Source organism: Rhinoderma darwinii, chromosome 2, assembly GCF_050947455.1.
Source record: "Rhinoderma darwinii isolate aRhiDar2 chromosome 2, aRhiDar2.hap1, whole genome shotgun sequence".
NCBI lineage: Eukaryota > Metazoa > Chordata > Amphibia > Anura > Rhinodermatidae > Rhinoderma > Rhinoderma darwinii.
In genome coordinates, this window is record NC_134688.1 from 181,900,349 (window position 1) to 181,917,533 (window position 17,185).

At 42.0% G+C, this 17,185-nt stretch overlaps 1 protein-coding gene across 3 annotated transcripts in view; it reads right to left on the bottom strand.

The window, feature by feature from the left end:
- Positions 1-290: 290 nt before the first annotated feature.
- Positions 291-17,185, bottom strand: part of TUBGCP5 (tubulin gamma complex component 5) — a 64,316-nt gene continuing 47,421 nt past the window's right edge. For all 3 annotated transcript variants that reach the window (XM_075852571.1, XM_075852570.1, XM_075852572.1), the window contains 6 exons: positions 13,400-13,520; positions 12,342-12,520; positions 11,766-11,891; positions 9,890-9,978; positions 1,470-1,570; positions 291-775 (listed from right to left, as the gene is read on the bottom strand). In XM_075852571.1, coding sequence (XP_075708686.1) covers positions 729-775; positions 1,470-1,570; positions 9,890-9,978; positions 11,766-11,891; positions 12,342-12,520; positions 13,400-13,520 — 663 coding nt within the window. In that variant the 3' untranslated portion in view covers positions 291-728. The remainder of the gene's footprint in view (positions 776-1,469; positions 1,571-9,889; positions 9,979-11,765; positions 11,892-12,341; positions 12,521-13,399; positions 13,521-17,185) is intronic.

A 17,185-nucleotide genomic window follows, 5' to 3' on the forward strand; every position in this document is an offset into this window, starting at 1 on the left:
GGAACGGAGACCTGACGGACAAACAGAAACCACAGGTTTCCGTTTCCATCACTATTGATTTCAATGGTGACGGATCGGTGCCAATGGTTTCCGTATGTCTCGGTTGTGCAAGGGTTCCGTAGTTTTGACAGGATCAACTACAGAGCCCTGACGCAAGCAAGGAATTTTCCAAGACCAGGAAAACCAATACTGCCCATTTCTGGACTAAAGACAAATCTATCAAGAGCTTTATTTATTCTTTGTGAGAGATACTGAATGGACAATTTAGATCAGAAAAAAAAAAGGAAACATTATTTAGAGCAAACACAAATTTTATCGTGTACAGGCATGAATAAAATTCTAAATTTACAGCAGCTGGTATCTGTATATCATCATTACAGTTTATACAGCAGAGCTTTATAAAACATCAATCTTTATAGATGAAACCAGAAATATTATTGTAAATCATAATATTTACAGTGTCAAATTCCATCTATACAGTGATAGCTCAATATAACATAAAGGGGGACATTTCTAAAAACGAGTACAAACAAGAACGGTGGTGTCATCCATAGTGACTAGGTAGGTTGGAAATAAAAACTGGGACGTGACTGGTTGCTATAAGAATCACTAGGGCTAGATTTTATAAGCCTCCCCACTGTTTTATATACAGCAAATTTATACACACAACACTATAAACACAATTTAATTTGCATTCATGACTAAATCGTATTCATAGTCAACCAGGACTAACTTTGCTCCATGCCAGCCATAAGAGATAAAGCCAACGATTCCACTGTGACAAAAACAAAAAAAAAAACAACTCAGTTGTAGCATCTAAAAGCTTGTTTTACAATATTTAAAGTGGTTTAAAGTGGGATACCTGCCATAAGAGACCAAACCAACTCCACCCACAGGTATGTGATAGCTGTAGACAGGACAACCCATAAACAGGCAAGTTTGACTCAGCTGAGCTTGTATGTTATAGAGGGAGATAAGGGTGTGTATAGTGTTGCTATTCTGCCTTATTTAGGCCCCAGCATTATAATAATCCTGTCATCTGTCATTAAATAATCCACCCGCTGCAGATCCTATCCCAGTCTAGCATTTCCACTAACTATGAAAAATACAACCTGTTGAACCCTTCTTTCCCCCAGGAGAGTGACAGGCATTTTTTGAACCCTGAAAGAAAAGATTCTAAATGTCTATGGCAAGCTTTAGAAATGGAAGGACTCAAAAGAAAAAGGGGAGAAAGAGGTTCAATCTCCAGCCAAAGAGAAGTGATCAGATTTTTGGCTGGTGATTGACTTATATTGGAGCATATATACAATAGGTCTCTCATTAAGGCATAACCTTTACAGATATAGTGAAATGTCAATACAGAGATGAATAGTCTCCATAAGTAGGTCTGCTTATGTAGACATAAGGCACCAAATCAGACTTTTCTAGCAAATATTTAATAAAGTACAAAATATATGCTCTATACTTACAGTGTGGAAACGACCCTCTGCAGACTGCTTTATTTAATACTTTCACAAGAAACTTGTGACAATTTGTAAAATCAGATTCCATCTTTAGGATAGATTCTGCCCTTGATAAAAAAAACAAAAAAAAAATGGCATTAAATATATTAGCACAAGAGGTTTACTCATTTTACATACACACCGTGGGGAGTATATTAAGACTGGGCCAAGTCTTAAATTCAAATTGAATTTACAGTGCATTCGGAAAGTCTTCAGACCCTTTCACTTTTTTCACATATTGTGACGTAGAGGCCCTGTGCTAAAAAAAAATTAAAAAAAATCTATATTTTTCCCATCATTCTGCACTCAATAACCCATAATGACAAAGTGGAAACAGAATTGTAGAAATTTTTGCAAATTTATTACAAATAAAAAAACTAAAATTTCGCATGGACATAAGTATTCAGACCCTTTGCTATGACACTTGTAAATTTCCTTTGGGCACTTTCCTTTTCTCTAGATCATCTTTGAAATGTTTCTACACTTTGATTGGAATCCACCTCGGGTAGATTCGCTTGATTGGACATGATTTGGAAATACACCCCTGTTTATATAATGTCTCACAGCTGACAATGCATATTAGAGGAAAAACCAAGCCGTGAGGAGGAAAGAACTGCCTGTAGAGCTCCGAGACATAATTGTGTGGATGCACAAATCTGGAGAAGGGTACAAAAAAAAAAATTATGCTGCACTCAAAGTTCCCAAGAGCACATTGGCATCCATAATTCTTAAAAGGAAGAAGTTTTGAATAACCTCTTCCTAGAGCTGGCCGCCCCACCAAACTAAGTAATCGGGGGAGTAGAGCCTTGGTAAGAGAGGTGGTCAAGAACCCAATGGTCACTATGGCGGAGCTCCAAAGATTATGTGTGCATATGGGAGAAACTTCCAGAAGATCAACCATCACTACTCATCACCTGCACAATACCATCCCTACAGTGGTGGCAGCATCATGCTGTGGGGGTGTTTTTCAGCACCTGGGACAAGGAGACTGGTCAGAGTTGAGGGAAAGACGAATGGAGATATTCTTAATGAAAACCTGATCCAGAGTGCTCTGGACCTCAGACCTCAACAATGACCCTAAGCCAAGACGACACAGGAGTGTCTTCGGGACAACTCTGTGAATGTCCTTGCATGGCCCAGCCAGAGCCCTAACTTAAACCCAACTGAACATTTCTAGAGAGATCTCAAAATGGCTGTCCAGCGACAGCTGCAGAGAATGGCAATGGCAGAAAATCTCCAAATCCAGTTGTGCAAACCTTGTGGCGTCATACCCAAGAAGACTGGAGGCTGTTATCACTGCCAAAGGTACTTCAACGAAGTGCTGAGTAAAGGGTCTGAATACTTATGTCAATGCAATGTTTTTCCTTTTCAATAAATTAGCAAAGATCACTAACATTCTGTTTTTACTTTGTCATTATAGGGCATTGAGCGAAGGAGGATGGGGAAAAACAGATATTTTTTTTTATTTTAGCACGAGGCCTCAACATAACAAAATATGAAAAAAGTGAAAGGGTCTGAAGACTTTCCGAATGCATTGTACGTCGGTAGGAAACACCAAATTAACTGAGCGGTGCACATCTTGGGCAGTCCGTGTGACAGAAATGCAAATCTACACCTACTATGAGCAGGTGTAAAACTTGCGCCATAACTTATGCCAGTTCTGGCGTAAGTTACGGTAAATCCGTTGTGCCCCTTCCGGAAAGTAGCGAGAGAAGTAAAAAGTCACAAATTGTGGTGCAACTATGGCGTGCGGCAAAATTTGCAACTAATTAACGCCAGTAAACTGGCGTAAACCTTTTAATGTATTCCCCCCAGCAGGTTTCTAGCACAAACTGTACATCTGACGAGTCGGATTGATTTGTCCATTGCTTTAAAACGTCCAACTGATAAATCAATAAGCTAAAGATTACACTACTAGTTTAAAAGAGTTTTGAAGCTACGGATGCAATTCATTGTCAATTCTATGCTAAGGGACAATCATTTTTGTTAAAATGTCTTGTTTCACAATTAACCCCTTAGTTACCACCAATGCACCTTTTCACGGCGGTCACTAAGGGGCCTTTGGCTTCATTGCCGATTTTCTGACAGCCGGGCTCCTGCTCCAATGGTAGCAATCAAAGTTTACTTAGAATGCGGCCGTTTAAGCCGTTAAATGCTGCGGTCAATAGCGACCGCAGCATTTAACTTGTTTACAGAGAGCGGGAGCTCCCACTCTAACCCATCAGCGGCTTGAAAATGCAATCGCGGGTCTCCGATGGGGTGTCTTGGCAGCCAGGGGCCTAACAAAGGCCCCCAGGTCTGCCCTGGCTATATGCCAACTAGGCCGTGCCAAAGGCACGTCCTAATAGATTTCCTGTCAGTTTTACACTGACCGGCAATAATAATTTTGTATACTAAGTATACCAAAGCATTATATCTGCGTTCTAAACATTGTATAGTGAAGTCCTCTAGTGTGACTAAAAAACATAAGTAATAAATGTTAAATAAAAATTACAGTAAAAAAACAAAACATTTTTTCCATTAAAAAAAGCAGTTTTATTTAGTAAAAGTGTAAAAAAGTAAATAAAAGTACAGATATATGGTATGGCTGCAACCGTAACGACCCAAACAATAAAGTTAACTTGTCATTTAAACCGCAAGGTGAACGCCGTAAAAAAAAGAACCGCAAAAAAAGATAGATTATTTACCGGTAATCTGTTTTTCAAGAACCTATGACAGCACCCCTGGAGAGACGTCCCAGGAGAGACGTCACATCCGCTGGACAGGAAACCTGAGGATATAAAATGGACACACCTCTCCACACACCCAGTCTTTAGGAAGAACTCAGGATGAGAAGTAGTTTAGTTTGTATGTGTGTTTCTTTGTTTTTTTTTTTGGTGAAAGTCCCTCACACCTTAATATGTACAATATTTACAGGGATGCTCAAATTAAGGGTAGCGATCCAGTTTATGAGGGTCATGTACTACAGACATGGGAAGGTAACAGCGGGGTGCTGTCATAGGTTCTTGAAAAACAGATTACCGGTAAGTAATCGATCTTTTACCTATTCACCTATGACAGCACCCCTGAAGATTTAAAATAGAAATCATTATTTCTAGGGTGGGACCACAGCTTGTAGTACCTTTCTACCGAAGGCCAAGTCAGAGGCTGTATGTAGTTGTAATCTGTAGTGTTTAAAGAAGGTGTGAGGAGAACTCCATGTGGCAGCCTTACATATTTGGTCTAGGGATACATCTGCTCTTTCTGCCCATGAAGTGGATACGGCCCTAGTGGAGTGTGCCCCGAAGAATTCTGGGGGTTTGAATTTTTGGTTTATGTAGGCTAGCCGTATGGCCTGCTTGATCCACCTTGCTATGGTAGCTTTGCTGGCTGCTGAACCCTTATTGTGACCCTGAAACTGGATAAACAAATTTTGTGATGATCTCAGATCTTGGGTAACCTTTAGGTACTGGACTAGACATCTTCTTACGTCTAGGCAGTTAAACTGTTGTTCCCTCTGATTCTTTGAGGAGTCACAAAAGGAGGGAAGGACAATGTCTTGGTTTAGGTGAAAGGGTGAAACCACTTTAGGAAGGAATTCTGGTAGGGTTTTTAAGATGACTATCATCTAGTAGTAGGGTATGTGGAGGAAAGGCAGAGAGGGCCTGGATCTCGCTCACTCTACGGGCTGATGTAATGGCTAATAGAAAGGTCATTTTGAGTGTTAGCATCTTCCTGGAAATAGAGTCTATGGGTTCAAAGGGTGGTTTTATCAAAGCCTGGAGAACGAGGTTTAAGTCCCAGGGAGGAACAGGGGACCTTATCTGGGGTTTAAGTCTGCAGGCGGCCGCTAGGAATCTTTTGATCCAGGGGTGTTCTGCCAATTTAAAATTGAAAAAGGAACTTAAAGCCGAAATCTGAACCTTTAATGTAGTAGGCCTAAGGTTCTTTTTTAGTCCCGCCTGGAGAAAATCCAATATTAGGGGAATATCTGGATTGGTTAAAGGATTAACCTCCCTGCCTGCGAAGTTTAAGAATGCGTTCCATTACCTCAGATATATTTTTGAGGTAATCGGTTTCCTACTAGCTAGTAGGGTGGAGATGACGGATTCTGAAAATCCTCTCTGCCTAAGGATTATCCTTTCAGTTTCCATGCTGTCAAGTGGAGCTTCTGAATATCTGGGTGTAATACTGGGCCCTGATATAGAAGATCTGGCCTGTCTGGAAGAACCCATGGTTGGGGTGATGACATTTTTCTTAGCCACGTGAACCATGGTCTCTTTGGCCAGAAGGGGGCTATCAGTATCACGCTGGCCCTGTCTTCTCTAATCTTTTTTAAGACTCTTGGAAGTAGGTTCAGGGGGCAGGGGGAAGCGTAGCCTCTCTCTAGACTCCAGCACTGGGAGAGTGCGTCTATTGCTGTTGGGTGATCTGAGGGATTTTTGGAGAAGAACCTCTGGGTTTTTCTGTTTCTTTTGGATGCGAACAGATCTATGGATGGGGTTCCCCATCTGAGAATGATCTCCTGAAATACTGTGGTGTTCAGGCACCATTCTGATTGGTGAAGCCTTTCCCGGCTTAGGAAATCTGCCACCAGGTAGTCCTTCCCTCTGAGATGAACAGCTGATAGAGTCAACAGGTGGTGTTCTGCCAGAGAAAATATCTGTGTGGCTAGGCCCATCAGTGAGGCCGATCTCGTACCCCCTTGTCGGTTTATATAGGATACTGTAGTTGTGTTGTCCGAATAGATCTTTAGGTGCTGACCTGAGATTACCTGTATGGATCCCTTCAGGGCCTGAAGAATTGCTGCTAGTTCCCTGAAGTTGGAGGATCTGAGAGCGGTCTGCTGGTCCCACTGACCCTGAAGAAAAGATGAGTCGTAATGGGCTCCCCACTCCCAGGGACTCGCATCTGTGGTCATATTGAGAGTAGGGGTTAACCTCCATGGAATACCCCTTGTGAGATTTGCCCTGTTTAACCACCATCTGAGGGACAGCCTTGCTGTGGAAGAGATGTGAAAGGGTTGGTCCAGGGAGAAACTGCTCCTGTCCCATTGGTGTAGGATGTCCCACTGCAGTGGTCTGGACTTGAAGTGAGCCCATAGTACAGCTGGGATGCATGACGTCATGAGGCCTAAGACTGACATAGCTTCTCTGAAAGATGTCGTATGGTTCAGGTAGATCTCTGATATCCTGTTCATCAGGGGCCCGATTCTTTCTTCTGGGAGGAAGGTCATCTGTTTGGAGGAATCCAGCAGGGTTCCTAAGAATATACATCTTTTCGATGGATTTAAATTTCATTTCTTTAATTTTATGTTCAATCCTAATCTTGTCAGTATATCCCGGACTATCTGTATGTGTAGGGTCAGAGTTGGAACCATTTCTGCTACCACCAGGAAGTCGTCTAGATATGGAATCAGGAGAATGTCGTTCATCCTGATGTATGAGGTCATTTCCGCTATCAGTTTGGAAAATACCCTTGGGGCTTGAGAGATGCCGAAGGGAAGGGCTCTGTATTGTAGGTGGCATACGGACCCGTTGAGTGTTACTGCTACCCTTAGATACTTTTGAGGACGGTGACATATGGGTACGTGATAATAGGCATCCTCTAGGTCTATTGAGGCCATCACGCAGTCTTTGGAGAGGAGGTTTATAGTTGACGTGATACTCTCCATGCAGAATTTTTTGTAGGTCAGATAGCAGTTCAGTTTTTTTAGGTTTATATTGACCCTGTGTTTTCCTCCTGGTTTCTTCACTAGGAAGAGGGGGGAATAAAAGCTCTGACCTATCTCTGTGTCTGGAACCTGTATTAGGACCTCTTTTTTTATAAGTGACAGAACTTCTACTTCTAGGATCTATTGTTGGACTGGGTTCCTTAGGACCCCTGCGGGAAGGAATCTGTCTGGGGGAGGGGTTGTGAACTCTAGTATGTATCATGTTTTTATGATTCCCAGAATCCAAGGATTCGATGAAATCTTCCGCCAATGTTTGAGGAACAGGGAAAGGCGACCCCCCACTGCCCCCTTGGCGTCATTGTTGGTCCCTATTTTTAGGGTCCTTCTGGGGCCTGAAAAGAAAGGACTTGTTTTTTCTTGTAAATCTCGAGGGTCTAAATTCCTGTGCTCTAGGGTTAGCATACCCCCCTCTTTTGTTACTTGGCCCTCTGGGACGAAACGACTCTCTTGTTGGCCTTGTTTGTGACGGGAACCCCTTTTTACTGTCTGATGCCTTTTCTAGCATGTCATCAAGTGGGGCCCGAAAAGGTAATCTCCTGAACAGGGGATAGCGCACAGCTTCCCTTTGGATCCGGTGTCCTCTTTCCAGGTCTTTAGCCAGATAGCACGTCTAGCTGAATTCGCCAGGGCCGCTGATCTGGCGGAAAGGCGTACTGCGTCTACTGGGGCGTCTGCCAAGAAGTCTGCTGCTTTAGAAAGTGTTGGGAGGGAGGCTAAGATTTGATCTTGTCTTTCAGATGTACCTCCAGTTGTGCGAGCCACACTTTCAGGGATCTGGCCACGCAGGTGGCTGCAATGGCTGATTTGAAACCCCCCGTAGAGGCTTCCCAGGTTCTCTTAAGGTAGAATTCGGCCTTTCTATCCATAGGGTCAGACAAGGAGCCTAGGTCTTCAAAAGGAAAGGAGTTTTTCCTTGAGATCTTGGCTACTGGAGCATCGAGCCTGGGGATGTTATCCCAGTCCCTGCATGTGTCTTCCTCAAAGGGATACTTCCTTTTGAGAAACTTGGGAATGCTTGTCTTTTTATCAGGAGTTTTCCATTCCTTTTTAATAAGGTTAGATATGTTCCTATGGATGGGGAAGGTTCTATTCTTTTTAGGTCCTAGCCCTTGAAACATAATGTCCTGGATGGACCGTGGTTCTTTGGGGTCGTCTATATTCATAGTCGCCCTCACCGTTTTTAGGAGTAGGTCAACATCCTCCGTTGGGAATAGATTTCTCTCTCCCTCCTCCTCACCTGAGGAATTGTAGGAGCTGTACTCCCCTTCTTCGCCTAGCTGGGGGTCCCCTTCAGCTGAGGAATCCGAATCCAACCTGCTAGAAGAGGCGACCGGAGGATCTCTTCTCTTTCTAAGGGACTTTAGTGAGCTCCTCACTTCAGCCTTTACAATATCTTTAATGCTTGTGGCTAAATTTGTGGACTCTTCTGATATAATATTATCTAGACTCCATGACTGTGGAAGCTGGAGAGCGAGTCCTGCTGTTACTGGCCTAAAATAGGCCAAGGATTGGCTGGGAGGCCCTTGCTCCGGACGCTGGAGCACCACCTCCCCACATGGGCCACCGGAACACCGCCCCCTGGAGTGTTGGACGCGCCCGGAAGTGACGCGTCGCGGCGACCGGACATGCCAGTGAGAGCGCCGGGAAGCCGCCAACGCTGGGTCTGGTCCGGCCCTTCCCCAAGCCGAACGAGCCCCGGGGATCCGCTCCCCGCCAGAGGAAGGCCCACTCTGTGGACCTTAAACCACCATCCTGTTTTGCAGCAGGAGGGGGACGATGGACCGGGAGAGGCGGGAGTACCTATCCCAGACTAAGGTTGCTCCCAGGGGGGAGACTTATACCTTTCCAGAGCACCCCTAGTGGAATAAGGTAAACCTTGCTAGGGGGTCTGCAATCCCAGAGAAGTGCTTTTTTCCTCAGGAGAATCTTCCATCCGGAGGACAGGAAACCTGACTGGGTGTGTGGAGAGGTGTGTCCATTTTATATCCTCAGGTTTCCTGTCCAGCGGATGGGACGTCTCTCTAGGGGTGCTGTCATAGATGAATAGGTAAAATATGGCGGAATTGCTATTTTGTTCCCATTCCCCCCCAAAAAAAGTAATAAAAGTTAATCAATAAGTCCCATGTACCCCAAACAAGTACCAATGAAAACTACGTCTCGTCCCGCAAAAAACAAGCCCGCATAGCGCTAAATCGACGGAAAAATAAAAAAAGTTATGGCTCTTGGAACGGGACAATGCCAAAAACAAATAATTAGAGTTCAAAAGTGTTTTTATTGTGCAAAAGTAGTAAAACATAAAAAAACCTATACATATGTGGTATCGTCGTAATCGTACCGACCCATAGAATAAAAGGTAACATGTTATTTATCCCGCAAGGTGAACGGCGTAAATTAAAAATGCATAGAGTATGGCGGAATTGCTGGTTTGTTTTTTTCTATTCCCCCCAAAAATAAGTTCATAAAATGTAATCAAAAGATTATATCTACCCCAAATAGGTGTCATTACAAATACAACTAATCTCGCAAAAAAAAAAAAAAAGTCCTCTGCTATGTCTGCTCAAAAAAAGTTATAGGTCTTTCATTATATGCGACGATGGAAAAACAAAAAATAAATAGGATGGTCACGAAGGGGTTAACTTTGGAGTTCGGTTCAAGTTTACATTGCCTTACTTACTTCCATGCTCCAAAACCAGCATGCCAGCGGTCTGCAAACATCAGCACAACATTCATCACTTTCATTATTGCTTCTTTTACAGAGCTCACCTGAAAGCAAAAGTAATATTACACTTAAGAAATACTTTAGTTATAATAGACTCAAACATTAAAATCATGAGTCTACTTCCCTCCTTACAGATATCAATGGATCAATATACATCGAGAGGAGCGGCATTGGACTTTTTTAAATATAGACTTTTATTGAGCAGTGCATATCACATTATTTTTCTGTTGAGATTTTCATTGGAAAAAGGGAATTGTTATAATTGGTTAAAGAGGATCTGTCATGGCAAGAGACCTGATACTGCACTCGCAGAACACATGATCGAGAGTGCCCTAATATAAAAGGTCTGTCGCCATGACAGATGCTTTAAGAATCCAGTCTATTTTCTATTGTATAATACTTAATCTCTTACCAGTCGCAATGCCATCTTTTAAAACACATAGCAAACATATTTCTTTGGAGCTTTCTTATGACCAAAGTGGCATGTGAGAAGCGTCCATACACAACAGACACAGAATTCTATCAGAAAAGTATGTATGGTGCCCCTTTTACACCTACACTAAAAGTTTTAAACTGACAAATTTTGGGGTGTAAACTATTAGTATTTATGTACACCAGACATGAGCTGGTATAAAAAAGGAAAAAAAAAAAAGTGTCTAACATGTCTATTGAGCTACACCAAATATATCACATTTTGCGCCATTTTGATAAATATGACTGATCATCTTGTTTTCAACAGGGTTGAGCTGTACCTTAGATGTCAGCATTACCTGACTATTTCAGTGGGATTGACGGACCATCTAATAGGTATACGGGCAGCCCAACCATTCAAGTCATATGCCTTCTGAATTTCAATTTGCTCCCTCTCCATTTTGAAAGGGATCAGCCACAGGTTTGTGTGTGAGTCACGAAATATAACTGCAGACAACCGCTGCCATTACCCTTTCTGCATCCACAGAAATAGTATGCATTTTTATGAATGAGAGATCAGGCATCAGATGCATATTTAAAGAGGCTCTGTCACCACATTATAAGTGGCCTATATTGTACATGATGTGATCGGCGCTGTAGTGTAGATTACAGCAGTGTTTTTTTATTTAGAAAAACAATCATTTTTGACGGAGTTAAGACCTATATTAGCTTTATGCTAATGAGTTTCTCAATGGACAACTGGGCATGTTTTACTATATGGGCAAGTGGGCGTTGTGGAGAGAAGTGTATGACGCTGACCAATCAGCGTCATACCCTTCTCTCCATTCATTTATACAACACATAGCGTTATAGCTATATCGCTATGTGCAGCCACATAAACACACTATAACGTTACTGCAGTGTCCTGACAATAAATATACATTACCTCCAGCCGGGACGAGATTACGCTGTAAACGGTCATTTCAAACGAGATTACGCTTGCTGTGCTTTAGTGTCAGGATTGTGTTAGCGAAGTGTCAGGATTCGGAATAGACATCACGTTCTGGCTGGAGGTAATGAATATTCATTGTCATGACACTGCAGTAACGTTATAGTGTGTTTATGTGGCTGCCCATAGCGATATAGCTATATCGCTATGTGCTGTGTAAATGAATGGAGAGAAGGGTATGACGCTGATTAGTCACAGATTGGTCAGCGTCATACACTTCTCTCGTTTTTCTAAATAAAAAACACTGCTGTAATCTACATTACAGCACCGATCACATCATGTACAATATAGGCCACTTATAATGTGGTGACAGAGCCTCTTTAATATCTATAATGAGTTTTAGGGTATTATATAATCTTTTAATAATAGGGTATGAATGGATAGTCAAAGTTCAATAAAACCTTTCTTTACCTTTTCCCTTAAAAGACAGCGATCATGAATGGTAGACAGATATCTATAGTGAATTTTAATCAGTTGGTCCAGATCTTTTGCTTCCTCTACTTGATGTTGAAACTCCAGTCCTGTGCTATGAAGAATCTATGAAAAAAAAATAATGTTATTAAATAACTTTAGATATATTGTGATTTACTATCTCTTCTTAAATATATAAATGATCAAATACAGTTATTAATATTAAGGCGGTATTCCCATCTTAAGCATTTATGACACATCCACAGAAAAATGGGGGTCCTTGCAGCTTATTTTATTTTATTTTTTAAACCATACACTTCAATGTAGAAGTACGACCGCTCCTTTATTGAGCTGTGTGGAGAGTGCAATGTATGGATATCAGCAAATGGGGGTCAACGCACCCATTCTCCTTATAGGTAAGGGTCTAAGAGGTAGCCATAAATTCTTACTATGGGAAAGCCCATTTAATACAATAAAAAGAAAAATCAGAAATGGGGGGGGGGGGGGGGGGGGGGGGGCGACGACATATCTTCACATCATTTTCATTGAATTAATAAAAAAATAAAAACTGCCAACCCTGGTCATCATGTAATTGTGCAAGCTGTTGACAAAATGCATAAGCTTGACTCGGAGGAGAAACATGCGATGGATTTGTTGTTCCTTAGGCTCTGTTGGAGTTACTAGATGAGGAAGAAGTTGTGGTTCAGATCCAGACTCCGCTTTTAGAGATTCCTTCTCAGATGTGCTTACAAGTTCTATGAAAATATTGGTAATTAAAAACAATTACAGGCATACCAAAAATAAGACAAAAAGGAACAAAGTTATGGGCACAGCAAACATAGCTGCCAATACAGTCAAATACTGTGCTCCCTCCCTGCTGAAGTTACAAATAAAGGCTCCAGGAATAGTAAATGGTCAAAACTGGAAAATTATTATTTTTTCTGGCTCCACTTGAAATTTTCAGTCTTCACTGGGATTTCCAGGATTTTACATTAATGCCATTGCTTAAATGTGCTGGGTACTACAGTGAAAGGGACATTGTGCTCCAGCGAGCGCCATAACCCCTTTGTTCTGCTGATCAGTGGGGTCCCATGTGTTATAACCCCGCTGATTACACATGGATTACCTATTCCTCAGGACAGGCCATCATCGTAAAATCCTTTAATTCATTATACTTTAATTTATTAAAGCCTAAAAGTTTTTAAACAAAAACAAGGCATTTCCAACAGAAAAATAAATAAATACCAAATTGGTGGTAGTTATTGGATTTCTTTCTGGACTGACAGCATCTCCTGTGCACCTCTGAAACACAATCTAACCCAAATAACAATCAGCTCTACGTTGAACAACTTAGATTTGATCGGTATTAGGGTAAGATTTTGTGTTCGAGACACACAGAAGCCGCTGTCAGACAAGCAAACAGTCCAGCTGACTGAAAAACTTGGCTTACTGCAGCTTCTATGTATAGTGGGTACATAGACGCTGCATTGCTAAAATGAAACAACATTTTAATAAAACTATATTAGAAAAATGATTAGTGTGCAAAAACAGATACATTGCATAAAAAAAAAAAAAGAACCGCTATCAAAAGGTTTTCATAGCCTTTACTCTTAACAGAATGAGAGTGTACTTACCATTAAATTGCAGGACATCCAAACTGTATTTCGCCCATTTTATTAGTAACAAAAGTAGAAAGATCTGATTATAAATCTTTTGGCACTCTGAGCTGATAACTATATCAACAGGCCAAGGCACCTAGACCAATAAAACAAGAGGAGCAGTTGAGAAGACACACAGCATGTGTAAATGACAGAATATTTAAGGCAGCTATACACATGATTGTCATTGGCCAAATGCTCAGTAATGTCCCCCTTAGGGCCTGTTCACATCACAGTTGCCCTTCCGTTTTGGGGTTTCGACTGAGGTTTCCGTCGGTTTAACCCCTCAACAGAAAGGCAAATGGAAACCTAAGCTTCCGTTTCCCTCACCATTAATATCAATGGGGTGAGGGGTTAACCCAATGGAAACCTCTGACGGAACCCCTCAGCGGAACACAGACTGATGTGAACACAGCCTTAGTCCCTCTAAAAAATGCACAATTAAATAGGGAGAGGAAAGTTATAAAGGAAGCATAAATCTGTGTATGTACTGGATACAATAAACTTTACTTTGTAACTCTGTACAAGACCGTGTATATACTGCATACAATATAGCATGACCTCATAACTCAGTACAAGTCTGTATATACTTCATACAGTAGTATAACCTTATAACTCAGCACAGGGAAGTGTATATACTGCATAGAATATGGTATGACCTCTGTAAAGGGAAGTGTTTTATATATTTATATCTATATACATGTGAGTGTAGATATATATAGATTGGTCCCTCCAGAAGGGTGTATACCCATCCTCCTAATAGATAATGGTATTCCATGAGGCCCAGGCCCCCCTCCTTTTCGTGCATGAGCCTGTGATGTCACACAGGTGTGCACGGGGAGGTTTAAAAGGACAAACGGTCCCAAAGTTCTCTCTCTTGTTCCTGCTACCTGGCTCCACTAAGGGTCTCCTCTTCCCTCCTGGCCTGCTCTTGCCTCATGGCCCTTCCTGAGAGACCTCACCAACTTGTACCACATGGACTGCTAAGTATCCACGTGTAGCAGCAGCTACACGTTATGCTCTCCCCTCTCCTTACTTCAACCCTTGTAGCCCTGAGTCCCTGTTTACCCTTGCTGCCCTGAGTAACTTGCTAGACCTGCTTTACCTGTTTAACCCTTTCCTACCATTTACACAGCAACCCATTCCCCTTGTTAACCCATTGCTGAACCCTTAGAATATAGGGAAAGTGATATTAGGTAGCGTGTATTGTATTGTAACGTAACTGTATTCATATGTATGTTTAGATAAGTGGGTGGCGGTATAATTAGGATTGTGATATCGTGGTTATACTGTACTACGTATAGTGTGAGTATACTCAGTATATATTAACGTGTTATATGTATTGGGGTATACTGATACTATACGGTGATCAGTTACTGTGTTCAGTTTGGTGTATTTTATATGTAAGTGTGATTATTGTTAGTAATAAAAATTACCCTTTATTTACTATACAATTGTATTTATTGTACGGTCTTATTCCGTTGAGTAGAAGCAAAGCAAGTAGACGTTAGTATAAGAAAAAGGTAGGGGAACTAGGCATAACCCGTGTGACCATGATTATAAAGGGGGTAGTAATAGTGGGCGACCAAAGTAGGTGAAACCCAGCTATTATACCAGCCCTTTTACACACGTGGGTGAGTGTGTAGTGAGTATTCATTATATATATAGTTATATATACCGAGTCCTTTTTCAACCTCATAACTCAGTACAAGTCTGTGTATATATTGCATACAATATACAGTAGTATAACCTTATAACTCAGTACAAGGTTGTGTATACACTACATACAATATAGTATGACCTCATAACTCAGTATAAGGCTTTGTATGTGCTGGAAACAATATAATTTTTCTTGTAACAGTACAGGGTCATATATAGTATGTGTTGGATACAATATAATATTAACTTATATCTCAGTACAAGGTCATATACAGTATGTGCTGGATACAATATAGTGTTACCTTATACCTCAGTACAAGGTCATATACAGTATGTGCTGGATACAATATAGTATTACCTTATACCTCAGTACAAGGCCATATACAGTATGTGTTGGATACAATATAGTGTTACCTTATACAGGGGCGCAGCTAGGGGGGGGGGGGGCAGGCGGGGCATGTGCACCGGGCGCAAATTAGATGGGGGCGCCAGGGCCACACCGTCCATGACGGTGGCCTGCTGCCTCTCTGAGGGGTTGGTGGCGCCACTGAAACAAGCCGCCACCACCCCCTCCTGCACTATAATTTTACCTGCTTTTATAGCACACAGGTACAATTAGAAGCAATGAACGGCCGGGTACGTTCCATGTCCGGCCATTCAGCGCCTTTCTACGAGTGAAGCAGCGCGATACTTTGCGCCGCTTGCGTCGTTGAAAGGCGCTAATTGACAGGGAAAGTCATTCTGCTGCTGCTAGCGTCGTTTTAACCCCTGGAGACATGCGCAGAAGAGAGCAGGTCTCCATTGCTGTCGGACGGCGCGGGAACGGGATTAAGGGGAGTTTGTATAGTTTGTTTTTTTATCCTAATAAAAAAAAAAAGTATGTGCCATTATCTACTGGGGGTGGCTTTATCTACGGGGGGGGGGGCTATATGTGGAGAACTATATAGAGGGGTGAACCACAGAAAAAAGTGGGACATAATAAGATTAAAGGAACAGTGTCACCAAATTTTTTTTTTTAATATGTTAAAGATGTTAGTGCTTTATTAAAAACGTTTGGATTAATTTGTGTGTTTGTGTGTTACTTTTTTTATTTTTAAACTTTTTCTTCCCTATGGGGGCTGCCATTTTTTTTTCCATTTCTGTATGTGTCGATTAACGACACATACAGACATGGAATACGGCAGCTCCAGTCCCATAGGGACTGCGAACGGGGCCCGTTCCATCCACTTTCGTGTACGCCGCTGTGTGGGAACGGCGCATGCGCCGCTCCCACACAGTTCAATTTGAAATGCGCGCCGTCCGGCGCCATTTTCCTGTGGACCGGAAGTCGCGGCCGGACAGTAAGATTACTACTTCCGGTCGCGGCTTCCGGACTTGTGCACATGGAGCAGCGGCAGCAGACGGAGCGGATGGACCGGAGGGAGCGGCGGCGACTGGAGCAGGTAAGTTATTTCTATGTATGTTCGTGTTTCAGTGTGTTTACTACTGTATGTTAACCTTCTACACTGTGTGTTAGCTCAAAAAATGGCGACACACAGTGTAGGAGGTTAGACCGTTCAAACCCCTCGTTTATCCCGGCACTAGCCAGGATAAAGGAGGGGGGATTCTGAGAGCTCACTAGAGCGAGGGCTTTTAACCCAATTTTGCAGCATAAAGCAATGTGGTTATATAGTTACATAGTTAGTACGGCTGAAAAAAGACACATGTCCATCAAGTTCAACCAAGGCAAGGGAAAAGAGAAGGAAAAATTGCTTTACCACATGCAATGCTGCAATTTTGGGAATGGCTCCATCTAGTGACCAGTGCTGGGAAATATTATAAATTGAATCCAATTTATAATATTTCCTGACTCGTGAAAAAAAAAATAAAAAAAATGAGAACAATGTTTAATCACCTATACACTAACTGTTTAATTTAAAAAAAAAAAAAAACATGTTTTGCTGGCAACACATTCCCTTTAAAAACACAAAAAATGGCCATACTCACAAATTGGGCAGGTATAATCCCAACAGGACGCAGCCAGGTCAAAAATGCTGCTGAAGGAAAGTGCTCAGGTGTGTTAAATAATAATAGCCACTCCCACTAGCCTTGAGGGGAGTGGCG